The following is a 15,952-nucleotide window of genomic DNA, read 5'->3' as shown; positions in this document are numbered from 1 at the left end:
ATAAACGTGCACCATGACAAGCAGCTGATGACGACGCCTCCTGGTGGCCATCAGAGGTTTACCAGGCAGGGCCCACCAGGAGCAGAACCTGAGGCGGGTCCAGGATCTGCTGCAGTCCATAGTTTGCAGCCAGCGAGCAGGCTAATGAAGTAGCACTGTGCTATCCAACTTTTCATGACAACATGTTGCTGTTTGGATGGATTTTACGTTCAAAACGCCGCAAAGCAACACAGCAACGTGAAATGTTAGGAAAGCCGTAGTCCAGCAGGGCGGCGCTCTGCAGCCAGACGTCAGCGTTTTCAAACTCCAGCTCTCGGAGGAGAACAGCACTGACATCAAAACAATGAACAGCAGCGCCTTCAGGCTGTCAACAGACGATTCACACCTCCGTGAAGCTGCGTCCTACTCCACGCTAAACTCCCTGGAAATAGTCCCAATGGTTGGAGCTGCGTTAGAGCTGGAAACATTGTGTTGGTGCTGCCTTGCTCAAGAGTTTCCCCAGGGATTAATAAAGTCATTCTGAGCTTTTAAAGATAGAACTAGTTTATTATGAGACGATGACGTCACGCAGACCCCCACATTGTCCACATGGAACAGAAATACTTTGTACTGCTTCCTCTTCTGATACGATACTAACCTCAAGTTGTCTTTTGAGGGAATACATGTATACATTAGTACATTTCACACACACACACACACACACACACACACACACACACACACACACACACACACGTCTCCAACACCTCGAACGTTCCACACTGACCCCTAGTGTCCAGGACTGGAATTACATCTAAAAACACTTCTGACCTTCGACACTGACACTTCACATCCCCCTGGTGTCTGGGAGTGGAATTACACCTTCATGTCACTCTCGTGTTCTGGTGTTCAAGCAGAACTGCAATGAAAATGGATCAATCCAGGTGATCATCTTCTTTCTGATTCATCGTTTCAGTTCAAATATTTGCTTCATTCTTGTGTTGAAAGTTTCTGATGAAATAAAAAGAAATTTAAGGAGAAAATCTAAGAAACTAAGTAGTTGATTTTACCTCTGTGGGTTTTTAATTCTCATGTGAGGGAATAATAGACGACACACTCTATATTTAAGTTTTTTATTCATATTTGATGTTTTTAAGGAGGGACTCACCGATACCAGGATCAGGTCCGATACTTCACAGAGTACTCATACTCATTACAGATCCTCAATACAACCCAGCGAGTATTGTGTCATGTCAAGCGACGTCAACGCAGAGGTTGTGTGGAGGTAGTTTAGGCCAGTACATAGTCTTTGCATATCATTTGCATATGGAGTATGAACTTGGCTTTATAGTGTTTAGTAAGTACTCATATCGGTACTCGGTATCAGTACTTGTACTTTAAAAGTGATATCGGTGCATAACTTTCTTTAGGTCACTTTGATTGTTTTATTGAAGATTCTGATTTTCCAAAATGAGAATATTTACATTTAAAATTCAGCATTCATAGAATGAAGGTGCCGGGTGGCGCCGCACGCCGCCGCCACCCGGCACCCGGCAGTTTTCCGTCTCACTGGACTTTGACCAGCAGTAACTTCTGGACCCAGGAAACGAAGCCCTGCTTCCTGCCCCGGCTCATGGCGGTGGCGTTGGCCGTCTTCCTGTCGTCCATCCTGCGTTGGCGCTCCGTCTCCCGCTCCTGCTGCTGCTCCAGGCGGCGTTGGCGGGCTCCCCGCTCGGCGCGCTCCGCCTCACGGCGCAGGCTGAAGTGCACCATCTGCATGTGGAGCATGGGCACGATGAGGTTGTAGTTGTCCACCAGCTTGTTGAGATTTGCCACGTCCTCCTGGACGGAGGCGCAGAGCAGCTCCCACTGGGCGAGCTCGTCGGAGGAGGGGGGGTCGGCGAGCCGGGCCCGCCCCTCCAGCAGGCGGTGCCGCAGGTGGGCGGCGGCCTCCCGGATGTCGCGCTGCGTGACGACCCAGGGCGGCTGGTAGCCATTGTCGATGAGGATGCGGTTGAGGTTGTGGGTCATGGGGTCGGCGAACGGGTTGTGCTGGAACTTGTTGAGCGGCTTCCCGGCGCCGCTCAAGTTCCGGAAGTCGCCGCGGGCCATGGACTCCTGGATCAGGTCCTCCACCAGCCGCTCCACCGCCTGCGTGATCTTGATCTTGCGGCTGCGCTGGCGCATGTCGCGCTCCACCAGCGCCCCCTCCGCCGCACCCGCCCTCTCGTGCTCGCGCTGTCGGTAGCTCAGCACTTGCTCGGCCGCCCGGTCCACGCGGACCTGCCGGTACTGGCGCTCGCGCTGGCTGGGCGTGCCTGAGCCCACGCCGTCGAAGCTGAGGTACTGCCTGTGCTGCACCGAGGCGCCCCGGGCCTTGTCCTCATCTTCCTCGTCCGCCCCCGCGTCGGCGGGCCGCCGCCTGCACTGGTGGGCCAGCACGGCGCGGTACGCCTCCTCCACCCGGGCGAACAGCGCCGCGTCGGCGGTGGTGGCTCCGGAGTCGGGGTGGTAGAGCTTTGCCAGGTGCAGGTAGGCCTCCCTCACCTGCGCCGGGCTGCTGGCGCCCTCCAGAGGGAGCCGGAGGAGCCGGTAGCTCTCCTGCAGGCCGCGGCTGATCGGAGCTTCAGAGCCAAGCCACCGCAGCGCCGCCACATGGCGTCCGCTCAACACCAGCAGGAAACGGCCCGGTCGGAAGCCACAGCGCGGCAGCAGCAGGTGGAAGGAGACACTCATCCCTGGAGGAGCCCTGAAGAACCAAGACAGACAAGAGAGAAGTTCTGAGACTCTCCATCCATCTCCACTCCTCAGTCCGTCATTTTCACTTCCACAGTGGAAACCAGTAGATCAGACAAACCCAAAGTCTTTCACGGTAATTTAACACTGATCAGGAAGTAAACGAGAACAAAACCTGGACAAACAACTTCGCTGAGCACTCTGGTAACCGTCTAAGTCCTCAAATACAGAAACATCTCAGCGGAAGCTTCCATTGGCCGCCATCTTGGATGAGGACAATGCAGTACAGAGGTTTCTCACCGTGGTCCTGGAGGGTCTCTTACCCTAGTCCTGGAGGGTTTTTGACCCTGGTCCTGAAGACCAGGGTCAAAATAAAATAATCAAGTGTGAGTGCATTGAAGATTCACACTCGAATCAGTCCAGACACTCTCTAAATGTGGCTTTTGTGGTAAAATAATAATAATACTGTCAGCTAATCAGATTACAGATAAGAACATTGTTGTATTGTTGTTGTTATGATTGTTGTGCTGATTATTAATGTTATCATTTGTCTTCATTCACTTTCTTCTCTTTTATCATTATTATTAGTACCATCAGAATTGTTTCATTGTCTTTCACCTTTCAAAAATGTTTAAAATAAAGACGCACCACACCAAACACTACAAGACATTTAGAAGAACAACTTGTGGACGAAGCCTCAGTAAAAACTGCCGGGATTCGAACCCACAACCAAGGATCTGCGTGTGTGTGAGTGCTACTGTTTATCTGAGTATAAACACGTGTAATTTCCACGTGCAGCACAGACCTGAGCAGAGTTCATCCACGGAGTCAGTGAAGCTGCACGAGGAGGAGAAACAGGAGGAGGAGAAACAGGAGGAGGTGCAGCAGGAGCAGGGGCAGGAGCAGTATGAGGTGGAGGTGGAGGTGGAGGTGAGAGAGCAGGAGGTGACCTCCTCCGGTCTCAGTTTGTTGTTGTTCTACCGGAAGCTTCTTCTTCTGTCAGCGACCCTCGACAGCTGAAGACCGTCTCCGCCCCTAGCGGCAGCTTGTAGAACTGCACCCAGAAATCTTTAATTCATCCCTCCATCAATCTGACAGTTTAAAATCAAATATTTATTATTGATCAATAAAAAAAAAGACAGAATTCATCGGTGTAACAACTTTATTGAAAAATTCATGGTAGAAAACATTTTGATTGAAGCACCAAGTAAAAATGTTTTAATGAAAAACCTGAAAACCAAGTGAAAGTTGTGGTTTGATCTCCCTACGACATTCCTGCGAGTCGTTGTACAGTTTCTAGGTGGCACTAGAGGGCACGTTTTGACATTCCTGCATTAAGTTTGACATTTTATTCCATTTTTCGCCAATCTTGATGAGCGTGACAAATTTGTTGAGTTCCTGAGCGTGTTTAGGGGTTTCGTCTACAGAATAATAAGAAACTAAGAACTATATACAATACAGTCTTCGCCTCCAGGCAAGGCGTCTTTCTCATGCCTCTTTCTCAGGCTTGGTCCCTAAAGATTCACTGTTTTCTTTCCCTTCACGTCATTTAATCAGAATGAAAACATGTGAAGGAAACAGATACCGGCCCTGCTCTTTGACTCGTTACACCAGCGAGTGTGGTTGATTTAATTCCTATGAAATGACAAATGTGATTCAATGTGAGTGTGACATAAATGAGGAAACATTAAAAATGTCCCCGGAAACATTTGTTGATGTATAAGAAGGTTACTCCGTGCCGCGCAGGTCATCGATGAGGTATTTCTCATGTTTCTGGAGGATCTCATAGAAGATGTCTTTGGCCCCTCGTCCAGCCATCAGCGGGCCTGAGAAGAGCGCCCTCATCTGGGCCTGGCGGGGGCAGAGCAACCGGATCGTGTCGTAACGCTCCTGTTGGATAACATCTCGGAAGAGGAGCTCGTCCAGGATGGGCTCCAAGTTGGTCACCCTGTTGATCAGCTCCAGCTGGTTCTTGTCCAGAAAGTGATGATCTGAAGGAAGAGGAGCAAGAACGCAAGACCTGAGCAGGTGAAGCTTCAGAAGATCCATCAAACCTGCAGGAAAACCTTCTTGAGGAGACCTCAGAGAACTTTAAACTCTCAGGACTTGGAACTTTAAGGTCCGACGAGGACGACAACAACTGACCTTGAGCAGACCCAGCGGCTGAGGAGGTTCCAGCAGAGCCAGAAGCTGAGGAGATCTCAGAGGCCTCTTTATCTGCAGACGAGAGCAGGACACGGGATTAGAGCTGTGTTTTTGTTATTATAACAATAATACAATTTGTATTGTTTATAAACATTTAAGAAAAAATAACTATAATAATAATTACTATTATTATATTCCATCCACTCTAAGCTCCGCCTCCTTCTAACTTTGACTTATTAGTAACATTGTTTAGTTTATAAGCATCAATAGAATCTAAAATAATTCTGTTATGTGTTTTCACTCTTAGCTCCTCCCCTTCTAACTTTCTCCTATTTCATTGCAATTTTTAGTTTTATTCAGATTTTTCGTTGACTTTCTGTAAAAACAAACAAAATGACATTAAAAGAGAAACGTGGATGTTTCAGTCTCAGCAGGTTTTTCTATTCAAATTTGGAGTTAAAGTAGATAAAATGCGCCCAAACAGAAGTTTTCCGAACGTAAAAGTAAATCATGAAACCAACAAGACGCCGTCTGGGTGTTTTTGAATCGTATTGACTCCTTAAAAGACTCATAATAAACAGAGACGTTGTTTCTAAAAGCGTTAGTTTTTAGAGTTTAGAATGTCGGACGGGCCCTGAACGTCTCACCGAGGCTCCGCGCCTCCTCGTTGCAGCCCATGCTCGTGAGGATTTCCACGGCCACGCGCACCGCCTCTTGCTCGGTGAACGTGCTGACCATCACCTCGGTGACCTCCACGGGGCTCTTCCCATCCACGCGGGACCGCGGGATCTTTGGCCCAGTCGGGCGTCCCCGCAGCCGACTGCAGAACTTCCGGAAGTCATACTCCTTCAGGTCCTCCAGCGCGTCCTCAAGGGCCACGGCCAGGGTCCGGAGACACGACATCCTTCACCTCCTCACGTCCTCACGTCCTCACCCTCTCACCTCCTCACCCCCTGTCCTCCTCACCCTCTCACCACGACTCCTCGAGACCCGAAGCCCTGAACCGTCCCTCAGTCAGGAAACACTGACGCAGGGTTGCCAGATCTGACAGTTCCATAAAAAGTATCAATACTCATGAAAAAGTATAAAAAAGTACTGCCGCACATAGAAACGTGTGAATAGTCATTAGAAAGTATTGATCCACATGTAAAAGTGTTGACACTCATATAAAAGTAATGATACTCCTAGGAAAGTATCGATACTTATTGAAAAAGTATTGATGCACACAAAGTATCAATACTCGTCAAAAAGCATTGATACCCATAGAAAAGTATCTATACCGATGGGAAAGGTATTAAAATGTACTGATACTCATAGGAAAGTATCAATACTCATAGAAAAGTATTGATACCCCTTAAAAATTATTGATGCACATACAAAAGTATCCATACTCATCAAAAAGTATTGATACCCATAGAAAAGTATCAATACCGATGGAAAGGTATTAAAATATACTGATTCTCATAGGAAAGTATCAATACTCATAGAAAACTATCAATATTCATCAAAAGGATCGATACTCAAGAAAAAAGTATTGATGTGCATTAATAAACTATTAATGCACATATAAAGGTAATACTCCTAGAAAAGTACCGATACTTATTGAAAAGTATTAAACAGTATTGATATTCCTGATTATTGTCAATGTTGAGAGAGTACTAATAAAAACTTAGAAAATGTGATTAAATCCTTCATTTCTTTGTGTTTTTATTTTTACATGAAGTCTTTCCTTCTCCTCTTGTTGCTTCTTTCTCTCACCAGATCTGGCAACACAACTGGCAACCAAGATGGCGGTGCTGTTGGGTTTAAACTTCCTGTAAACTCTCCGCCGCACGAGGCCTCTGCAGTACCTCACTAGATTATGTGTGGATCAACATTTCAATCTCATTTTCATGACTGAATCCAGACAAAAGGCTGAGAGAAACTCAAAGGTTTGATGTGGACGGAATCGCTTGTTGCTTCACCTGCAAGTTTGCTAAGTTTGATTTGAGCAGAGAAAGAAGTACTTTGTGTAGAAACATGGAAAACACACAAAACTACCAGGAACTACTAACATCCTGTCCTCTGTCCGTTTTGCTTCTAAAGTCACCTTTTGGTGGAATCTGGAGCCTCCTCAAGCTCAGGTCCTCTACCAGAGTGTGAGGTCCTCTACCAGAGTCTGAAGTTCCCTACCAGAGTTTGAGGTCTGAGTCTGAGGTCTGCTTCCAGAGTCTGAGGGCTTCTACCAGAGTCTGAGGTCTGAGTCTGAGGTCCTCTACCAGAGTCTGAGGTTCCCTACCAGAGTTTGAGGTCTGAATCTGAGGTTCTCTACCAGAGTCTGAGGTCCGCTTCCAGAGTGTGAGATCCTCTACCACAGTCTGAGGTCCGCTTCCAGAGTCTGAAGTTCCCTACCAGAGTCTGAGGGCCTCTACCAGAGTCTGAGGTTCCCAACCAGAGTCTGAGGTCCTCTACCAGAGTCTGAGATCCTCTTCCAGAGTCTGAGGTCCTCTTATAGAGTCTGAAGTTTCTACTCAGTATCTAATTTGCACATTAAAGCAGTTGAACGTTAATCTGTTGGATTAAACTGTTTGATCTCTTTAATAATCTGATTACTCCAGATTACAGACCATAGTTGGATTTTAATGTGAATAAATGTGACGACAACATTCCCACTGTGATGCTTTGATCACGATCAAACAATAAAAAGACGTTCAATGTGAAGGAAGATGCTTTACTTCAGTTTCTACAGTTTATTTACACAGAAATAAGCTCACATCAGTAAAACTTTCCCAGGTGGAGTAGTTCTGAGTAACAGAGGTAGACATGAGTTTACTGTAGAAAAATACGACAGAGGAACAGAACTTTACAAAGTGCTCATATAAACATTATGTACAATAATCCCTGATAGAAAACGTGTCGTTCAATGAAGTGAGAGAGATTACTCAGATTATTCAGGCCACGGTAATCCAGTTACCTGCAGTAACTTCCTCTCAAAGGAAACAAGCTTTGATCCGATTCGGAGTCGGACTCGTTAAAATGACTCGACTCGTCCGTCTCGTCGAATCAACTGAACCGTTTCAGTAGAACAGGAAGTAGAAGACGTGTAGAATCTTTAAAAACCCGCGCTGCTACTGCGACGTCCACGTCTGGCCGCGGCGCTCCACCCCCGCCGCCGCCGCCACGGCGCCGTGAGGCCACGCCTCCGCGCCCGCCGGCAGGACGTTGAGGCTGCTCAGGACCTCCTGGGCCGTCTTTCCCAGCATGCCCTGCATGTCGCAGACGAAGCGGTAGACGTAGCGCTTGCCCGCCGTCTTGTGGATGATGTTCTTGTGGTAGTAGTAGCGCAGGCCGCGGCTCAGCTTCTCGTAGTTCATCTTGGGCTTGTTCTTGCACTGACCCCAACGTTTGGCCACCTGAGGGTCAGAAGCACCGGCCGCCAAGCGTCAGTCACACTGGAAAATGAATTTCTGCTGACGTGCAGGATACCCGCTTGACGTTGGTACGAGTCTCGCTTCTCACCTCCGTGGGGTCGGACATCTTGAACTCCCAGCCGTCGCCCGTCCAGCAGATGAAGGTCCGACAGGCCGAGTCCAGAAGAAGCTCCAGGAGGAACTGCCAGAGCTGGATGGGACCAGAACCTGGACCGGATTACCGGGTCAGACGGAGCAAGAGTGTGTGGGTGTGTGTGTGTGTGTGTGTGTGTGTGTGTGTGTGTGTGTGTGTGTGTGTGTGTGTGTCCTCACCTGGATAGGCCGACATGCCGCCCCCCTCCCTCTCAGGCCTCGGTAAGGACGTGTTCTTCCGTTTGGCCACACGGGGGCAGTACTGCTCCGAGGCCTGAGGCTGCCTGGGGTTTGGAGGGCAGGAGGCCAGCTGTGGGGGCGGGGCCGAGAAGCCGGAGGACGGGTACTCATGCCAGAAGGAGGAAGAGGAGGAGGAGGAGGAAGAGGAGGAGTAGATCTGATCCGTCTCACCTGCAGCAGAAACAAGATTTCCCGTCACCACGTTTCAAAGTGACAACGAGTCGCTGAAAACACAACGCTTTGAGAACGCCCCGTCGCCGTGGAGACGGCAGGAACTCTGCTCCGGGTCAGGGACCCCGCCGCCGTAGTAACTAGTAGTTCTGCACATGCTCAGTGGAGACAGGAGGGTTGGCGTCTCACCTGGCAGTGTGTGTGGCGTGTTTGAGGCGAGGAAGGGGCTGAGGCTGCCGTCCACGGCCGGGCTGAAGGCTGCGGTCTGGGGCAGCAGGCTCTGGTACGAGTGGGGGGGGTCCTGGTACCCGGTCTGTGAGGGATCTGAGCGACAAAAAACACAAACTCATGGACTGATGTTGGTTCTTTGTGATGTTTGTCTCGTTTACACGACAACGTAAACGAGCGTATCCACAAAACCTTACACAACACCGGTGTTCTGATCCACTGCAGTTATTTGTATCCTGGGTCCCGAGGGGGAAAGATTTTTTCATGGCCGTATTCCCCCGTTACTACCTCCCCCATGGTACGTAGTTCTTCTGCTCATGCTCCAGTAAACAAACATGGCCGACCCGTAGTGGTTTGACTAGTATTCTAGTTTAATCGTCCACATCTGGAGTTTAATATTTGCATCCGATTCCTCATCAGTTCACTAGAACGTCGGGTTCTCTTCATTATGTTCAAGTTGATAGTGTCTAGTTATCTGCACATATCTAAGCGGCAGCGCCATCCCGTGGCCAGGCAGACAAACTACAGGGTTGTCAGTGTGTCTGCTGCTGCAGTGTAAACACAACGCTGTTCTTTTTTTAAATGGATTAGATGTTGTCACGTGAAGCGTCGTCGGGTGAACGGCGCCTGAGTGTGAAGTGAAAGTGTGAATCTGTGGAGATAAAGGAGAGCAGACGCACCGTGAGGGAAGGAGCTCCACCAGCTGAACTCCTGGTACGAGTCCAGGTTGAAGAGGACGCCGTCACTGGAGCTCACTGAGGAAAGAGGCGAAGAAACTGACTGAAGCTCGTCACACACCAACAAAGCTGCGGGGTGTTTGTGTCTCTTACACACTCAGCAGCTTGTTTGTTTGTTTGTTTGTTTGTGTGTTTGTTTGTTTGTTAGTTACCTTGGTTGATGTCGAAGAGATGCGAAGCTTTGCTCGGCTCAGCGAAGTCGCTTTCTGCCACAAAGTGCTGCTGGCCGGGGGCGTTACTGTCTAACAGAAAAGACAGGTCTTCACCAGGGAAGTCTGGAGGGCCGACATGTACAGACACACCGAGTCAGGGCGGGAAAACAAACTACCAGCAGCTAGCGCCGGGAAAACAAACTACCAGCAGCTAGCGCCGGGCAAACAAACTACCAGCAGCTAGCGCCGGGCAAACAAAATACCAGCAGCGAGCACCGGGAAAACAAACTACCAGCAGCTAGCACCGGGAAAACAAACTACCAGCAGCTAGCACCAGGAAAACAAACTACCAGCAGCGAGCACCGGGAAAACAAACTACCAGCAGCTAGCGCCGGGAAAACAAACTACCAGCAGCAAGCATAGGGAAAACAAACTACCAGCAGCTAGCACTGGGTAAACAAACTACCAGCAGCTAGCACTGGGCAAACAAACTACTAGCAGTGAGCACCGGGAAAACAAACTACCAGCAGCAAGCGCCGGGAAGACTAACTAGCAAACTACCAGCAGCTAGCGCCGGGCAAACAAACTTACAAACTACCAGCAGCGTCATGGCTGCCGTCACAACATCCAAACCAGCAGGAAGAAAACAGAACCCTCTTCAAACCTCCTGTGGAAACTCTGGTTTTGTCTCTGTCCACGCCGGGTTTGTCTCTTTGTCACATTAATCTTCCTGCTGTCGTCACATTTCATGACTCAATGACTCAGTACTCCCCCCCTGTGGTCCCAGGTGGTATTACAACAGCTGAGTTTTGATGAAAAGAAACACAAACTGCTGTTTCCTCACATCCTGTAGATTCAGAATACACTTTAATGTTAGAAACTGAAGTTTATTCTTAAGGTTCAAGAGTTTTAGCTCTGATTTCATTGTTCTCGGCGACACTAAATCCCAAAAAACACAGACAAAGTGTTTTTAGTCCTGATTGTCTGAGGAGGAAATGAGGGAGGAGTCTGAACCGTTCAGGGGATTTTATGGTGACGACGGACGTCAGGAAGAGACATTTGTTTGTCAGGTCAGTCTGGAGGACGGAGGAAACCAGGAGGAAGAGGAGGAGGAGGGAGGAAGAGTGATGGAGGGAGGAGGAGGAAGTCTGGAGGACAGGATTAGGGCGTTTTGCAGCAGCAGCAGCAGCAGCATCAGCATGGAGTGACTCTTTCACCCCGCCAGGTGTCAACCGACGGCGGCGGGACCCCGTCACTCTGACGCAGACCCCCGGTTCGAACCCCCCCGGTGTCATGGCCGGACGGCGGGAGGAAACAGACGGACGGTCGGACTCACCATGAGGCCCGAAGTCGAAGCCGGCCGGCACTTCCTGCGTCCTGAAGTCCTCGCCGTAGAATCCCGGCTGACACGTCTCCATCTGAAGTTCACACGTTCATTTTAACACCTTCACACACCTGATGGACGCCGGCGTGCAAAACACTTCACCACAGGACACACAGCAAAAACACGACGTGCAAAAACATTCCCAGACCAAATCCTTCCTCGTTTAAAGTCATTAGAGGGAACAAATCAAGACAGAGACTCACGATATCTCAACATTTTAAAGTATTTAAAGAAAAATAATCAAACTATTAAGCTGATATAAACGTAACATATTTACATTTATATGTAGGAAAACGAGATTTATCTCTTTAAACAATAATCATGACCTCGAATATTGGAAAGGTTTGACTTAGAAAAATGAAATAAAAAATCATTCTCAAGTTCACAATGTTAAACTTTATATGTCTACATTAGAATGTGACACATTCGTTTAATGAAATGTCAGAAAATAAAAGGAAAGTACTTAAAACTGTATCATGGGGATGTGAAATAAAGAAAAAAATATATACATACAACACAAAAAACAACAATCCCAAAACAAAACAAAAAACGTTTTAAAATCACACAAAACTGTTTGACAGTGCTTTTTTAAAAACGTTTTTAAATCGAAGAACAATTCAGAATTTAATCGGTTTATCAGCAGAGAAAAGAAAATCTGATTACCTCTTTATGACGAGTTCAACCAACAGCAACCGTAGAGATGTGAACACATGAATCTATGGAGGCACAGGACAGTAAAATATGACAGACGTACAGTAAAAACAGGCAGAAAACACCCGTAAATATGAGATTATACTCAAAAATCTGAAAATATTAAACGCAGTGTGATTATGGGAGTAAAATAAGGAGTTATCTCTGTTTCATTTCAAAATGATCAAATATCTGAAAGTGGATATTTTGGTTCAAACATAATATTGATCAAAGTTAATCATGTTGCCGTGGATCTATAAGGTCGATCTTTGAATAGTTTTTACCTTCGTTCGTATAAGAATCTTGTGTTTTTTCATAAAAAGATTGAAGAAATGATTGAAACATGAAGAGTTAATTTATTCCTCTGACTAAACCTGAAGCTGTAAATATAATGTTATACAACAATTATTGTCTTTATTTCATCATTTAATGTTTTTACTTTTTGATCTCAACATTTAAACTTCAATCATCATGAAAGTAAAAATAAAATGTTTTTACTGCAGCTGCTCGTTGTTTAAGGTTTGGAATGTCCGACATCCCGTCACGTCCTGGTGAATGAATGAATGAATTAACTCATTTAAACATTATTTTACAACATGTTTTACTTAATTTTAAATCTCATTTTAATCAGAATTGTCTTCGTTTTCATTTTAAATCTTTTAATTCTCCTTTTCCTTCATTTTTCCATTTCAAGGTGTTTTAAAGTCTCATTGTGGGAAAAACAAACAGGAAAGAGTTGAAATCCTTTTGAGTTCACAAAATAAAGTCTCACCAGATCCTCCAACGAGAAAAAAAACTTTTTCAGCTCGTTTTATCTTTTATTATCAATATTTTGAAAAGAGTCTAACTAATAACTATTCGCGGTCGTGAACGTCAGGAGACAGTTTTGGCTCATTGATTTGAACTCGACATTGATTTTTGACCGATAATCACATTAAAGTCATTTAAAGTTGAGTTTCGGAAGTAGAAATTAAAGTTTTTGACGTTTAAAACGAGTTAAAAAGAGGAAACTGACCTTCGTGGTGGATCCAGCAGCAGCTTCTCCTCCAGACTGACCGACTGCGCGGCCCCGCGGGCCTTTATCAGCCCAGAGGAGGGGCGGGGCGCGTGCACGAGGCGAGTCGTGACCAAGGACAGTTTAACACCCCCCCCCCCCCCCCCCCCCCCACACACACACACACACCAAACCATCCTCCATTCATTCATCCATTCATCCATAGAAGATAAATAATAAGTTAATAACGTTAAAATGAGAAACATTTAAGTAACAAGAAGATAAAAACTGAGATGAAACTTTAGAAAGTTTTGCTAAAATCAACTGAATGAAATTGAGATTTATTTCTTTAAACCATCAAACATCTGCTGGATCAAATAAAAATGACACAAAATCTTGGAAAGTTTTCATGACAAAGTTTAAAATTAAATAAAACAGTTTTTAAAGTCTTATAAAGAAAATATTTAAAGTCCAACAAAACGGGGAAACTTTAAAATCACATATTTATTCAATCAAATACCTGAAAACACATCAGTTGTTATGGTGACGTCAACATAATAAATATTCATTTGTTTGTAAGTCAATACGTCACGTTGTTTTTCATAAATAAACAGATTTATTTTCTAACATGTATTTTAGTTGATATGATGTCAGTATATTTTAATAAGTATTAGGAAGTAAACTGGTCATATTTGTGTATTTATTGTTTTTTAATCTGCATATATTGATGAATATGTTGCCAATAATTGTTCATTTATACGTAAGATATTGGTCAAATATTTGTGCATATATTGTATATATATATCTTTAAGTGTATTTATAAAACACAATGTAGTACTTAATCTGAATATAATAGTAAATAAATTGGTGTTATGTTATTTACAAGTATAGAGAGATAGGAAAAAAATAGGAAAAAATATGAATAAATAAGTATGTAAAACAATCACAGTGAAAACGTGTGTGTGTGTGTGTGTGTGTGTGTGTGTGTGTGTGTGTGTGTGTGTGTGTGTGTGTGTGTGTGTGTGTCAGAGGTCAGTCTTTTGAAATCAGAGCTGTTTTGCTTCATCGGCTTTTAATGAGGAGGAAGAAGAAAAAAAAATGAGTCAGAAATCTCAGTATCTTTAGAAACCATTCACTAAACAATGGCCCGTAAAACACACACACACACACACACACACACACACACACACACACACACACACACACACACACACAAAGTTGAGGCCGAAAAAAGTCTCAATCACAGTGCGAGTGGCTGCAGCAGATAAGACTGAGTCAAGAGTCCTGTGTAAACAAACAGCTACACACACACACACACACACACACACCCACACACACACACACACACACACACACACACACACGCACACACACACACACAGAGTCGACATTTCATAACACTAGTCCACAGAATGTTTTTTTGTTTTTCAAACATTTAGACCCGAGGCAGCATGGCGGGGCAGTTAGCGTGTCAATCAACAATCCACAGGATCAATAATCTGTGGGATCAATAATCTACAGGATCTTTAATCTATGGGATCAATAACACACAGGATCAACAACCTACCGGATTTTTAATATACAGTATCAATATTCTATGGGATCAATAATCTATGGGATCAATAATCTATGGGATCAATAATCTACAGGATCTTTAATGTACAGTATCAATCCACAGGATCTATAATCTACGGGATTGGTAATCTACAAAATCAATAATCAACAGTATTATAACCGGTATAAACAATGTTAGTTTCCATGGTAACGGCAGAAACACTGAAAACAATGTAGTTTTCCCGTTGGGCCACTAGGGGGTGTTGTTGTGAATCAGCAGCAGCGTTTTCAAAAGGATGTGTATAAAGTCAGAACCAAACGCAACTAAAGTTTTACTTTAGAAGCAGGCGGAGCGGAGCCATAGACCTATAAAACTAGAGTTATATATAGTGGTTTATGTGTTTAGTCTACTTCAAAATGTCTATGTGGTCTGTCTTCTTCTGGGTTTTTGTTGTGTTTGGTGAGTCACAGCGCCCCCTACAGGCCTGGCATTTGCAGTTTACAAAAAGTAAAGAAAAAGCCACACTGAAGCACTGAAACTCTCCACTTTAAAATAAAGGATTTCAAAATAAAGTACCCACAGGGGAGCAATATGGTGAAAAAAAATGACCCAGAATATTACGCTAGTTTGAAGGGAGAGTGGGATATTCTGAATAAGTTTTTGAGAGAACTATGTTCAGAGTACTTTAGTCAAAAAGGTTTTACCACTTTGAAGTGGAATTAAGTTTATAATTCACATATAAATGTAAATGTTTTGTGACATTCAGGTCAAACCTCTCATACTGCTTTAAGGTAAACTGAAATTTAATACACAAAGAAGTTACATTGGAGCCTCAGAGTATTTATGTTTAAGATATATTTATTTATTTATTTTTATTATTGTATTTGCACTTTTTTAGGACTTATTTTCAACCCAACCAGCCAAAGACACTTTGAAGTAGAATTGGGTTCTTCTGATTGGTTTTACTGAATACTGTTTATGTTGTAGTTTTTATAATTTATATGTTGGTCAAACTGATTCACTGGGTTTCATTTTTAATTTAATTTACTTTGCCACAAAATCGAGGTGAAGTAGTTTAAATTAACATAAATAAGAGAAACAAGACTGCAGAGTGTAACTGGGTTTTTGTTGTTCTGACTGAATAAAGTTTAAATAAGTTCTGAAGTCGTTCTGAGAAGAATTCTGATTCAATAAGTGAGTTTTACAATAATTTCTAGGTAAACAAAGCTTCTGCCAATAGTGCTTTTAGCTTCAGACATCTTAGTTGCTCCACAAATACACTATTGAGTATATTTGCAATAGTAATGTGAGTATCGGATCAGGAAAGTATCGAGATCGGCCGATACTCAATTCTGAAAAATCGGATCAGTATCGGGGGCAAATAAGTGTGATCGGGACG

At 44.8% G+C, this 15,952-nt stretch overlaps 3 protein-coding genes across 6 annotated transcripts; all 3 read right to left on the bottom strand.

Moving 5' to 3' along the window:
- Positions 1-1,117: 1,117 nt before the first annotated feature.
- Positions 1,118-3,716, bottom strand: dnajc28 (DnaJ (Hsp40) homolog, subfamily C, member 28). The gene is made up of 2 exons (XM_080472112.1): positions 3,521-3,716; positions 1,118-2,728 (listed from the first exon to the last, which is right to left on the bottom strand). Exon 2 carries the CDS (start codon positions 2,713-2,715, stop codon positions 1,546-1,548), a length of 1,170 nt encoding a protein of 389 aa, XP_080328238.1. The 5' UTR covers positions 2,716-2,728; positions 3,521-3,716; the 3' UTR covers positions 1,118-1,545.
- A 145-nt stretch (positions 3,717-3,861) lies between these two features.
- pycard (PYD and CARD domain containing) lies at positions 3,862-5,906 on the bottom strand. The gene is made up of 3 exons (XM_080472178.1): positions 5,508-5,906; positions 4,861-4,932; positions 3,862-4,706 (listed from the first exon to the last, which is right to left on the bottom strand). The coding sequence occupies exons 1-3, from the start codon at positions 5,761-5,763 to the stop codon at positions 4,444-4,446; spliced, it is 591 nt and encodes a 196-aa protein (XP_080328304.1). The 5' UTR covers positions 5,764-5,906; the 3' UTR covers positions 3,862-4,443.
- A 1,647-nt stretch (positions 5,907-7,553) lies between these two features.
- etsrp (ETS1-related protein) lies at positions 7,554-13,057 on the bottom strand. 4 transcript variants are annotated; one of them, XM_080472117.1, is made up of 10 exons: positions 13,020-13,057; positions 12,503-12,552; positions 11,978-12,030; positions 11,267-11,348; positions 9,931-10,053; positions 9,722-9,796; positions 9,003-9,137; positions 8,583-8,813; positions 8,359-8,477; positions 7,554-8,252 (listed from the first exon to the last, which is right to left on the bottom strand). In XM_080472117.1, the coding sequence occupies exons 4-10, from the start codon at positions 11,346-11,348 to the stop codon at positions 7,968-7,970; spliced, it is 1,050 nt and encodes a 349-aa protein (XP_080328243.1). In that variant the 5' UTR covers positions 11,978-12,030; positions 12,503-12,552; positions 13,020-13,057; the 3' UTR covers positions 7,554-7,967. The 4 variants fall into 4 exon arrangements, with proteins under 4 accessions (XP_080328243.1, XP_080328245.1, XP_080328242.1 ...); XM_080472119.1 differs by having other exon boundaries at positions 9,931-10,020; XM_080472116.1 differs by lacking the exon at positions 12,503-12,552.
- Positions 13,058-15,952: the final 2,895 nt, after the last annotated feature.

This window comes from Lipophrys pholis (assembly GCF_963383615.2).
Source record: "Lipophrys pholis genome assembly, chromosome: 9".
NCBI lineage: Eukaryota > Metazoa > Chordata > Actinopteri > Blenniiformes > Blenniidae > Lipophrys > Lipophrys pholis.
This window is presented reverse-complemented; position numbering and strand designations above follow the sequence as displayed.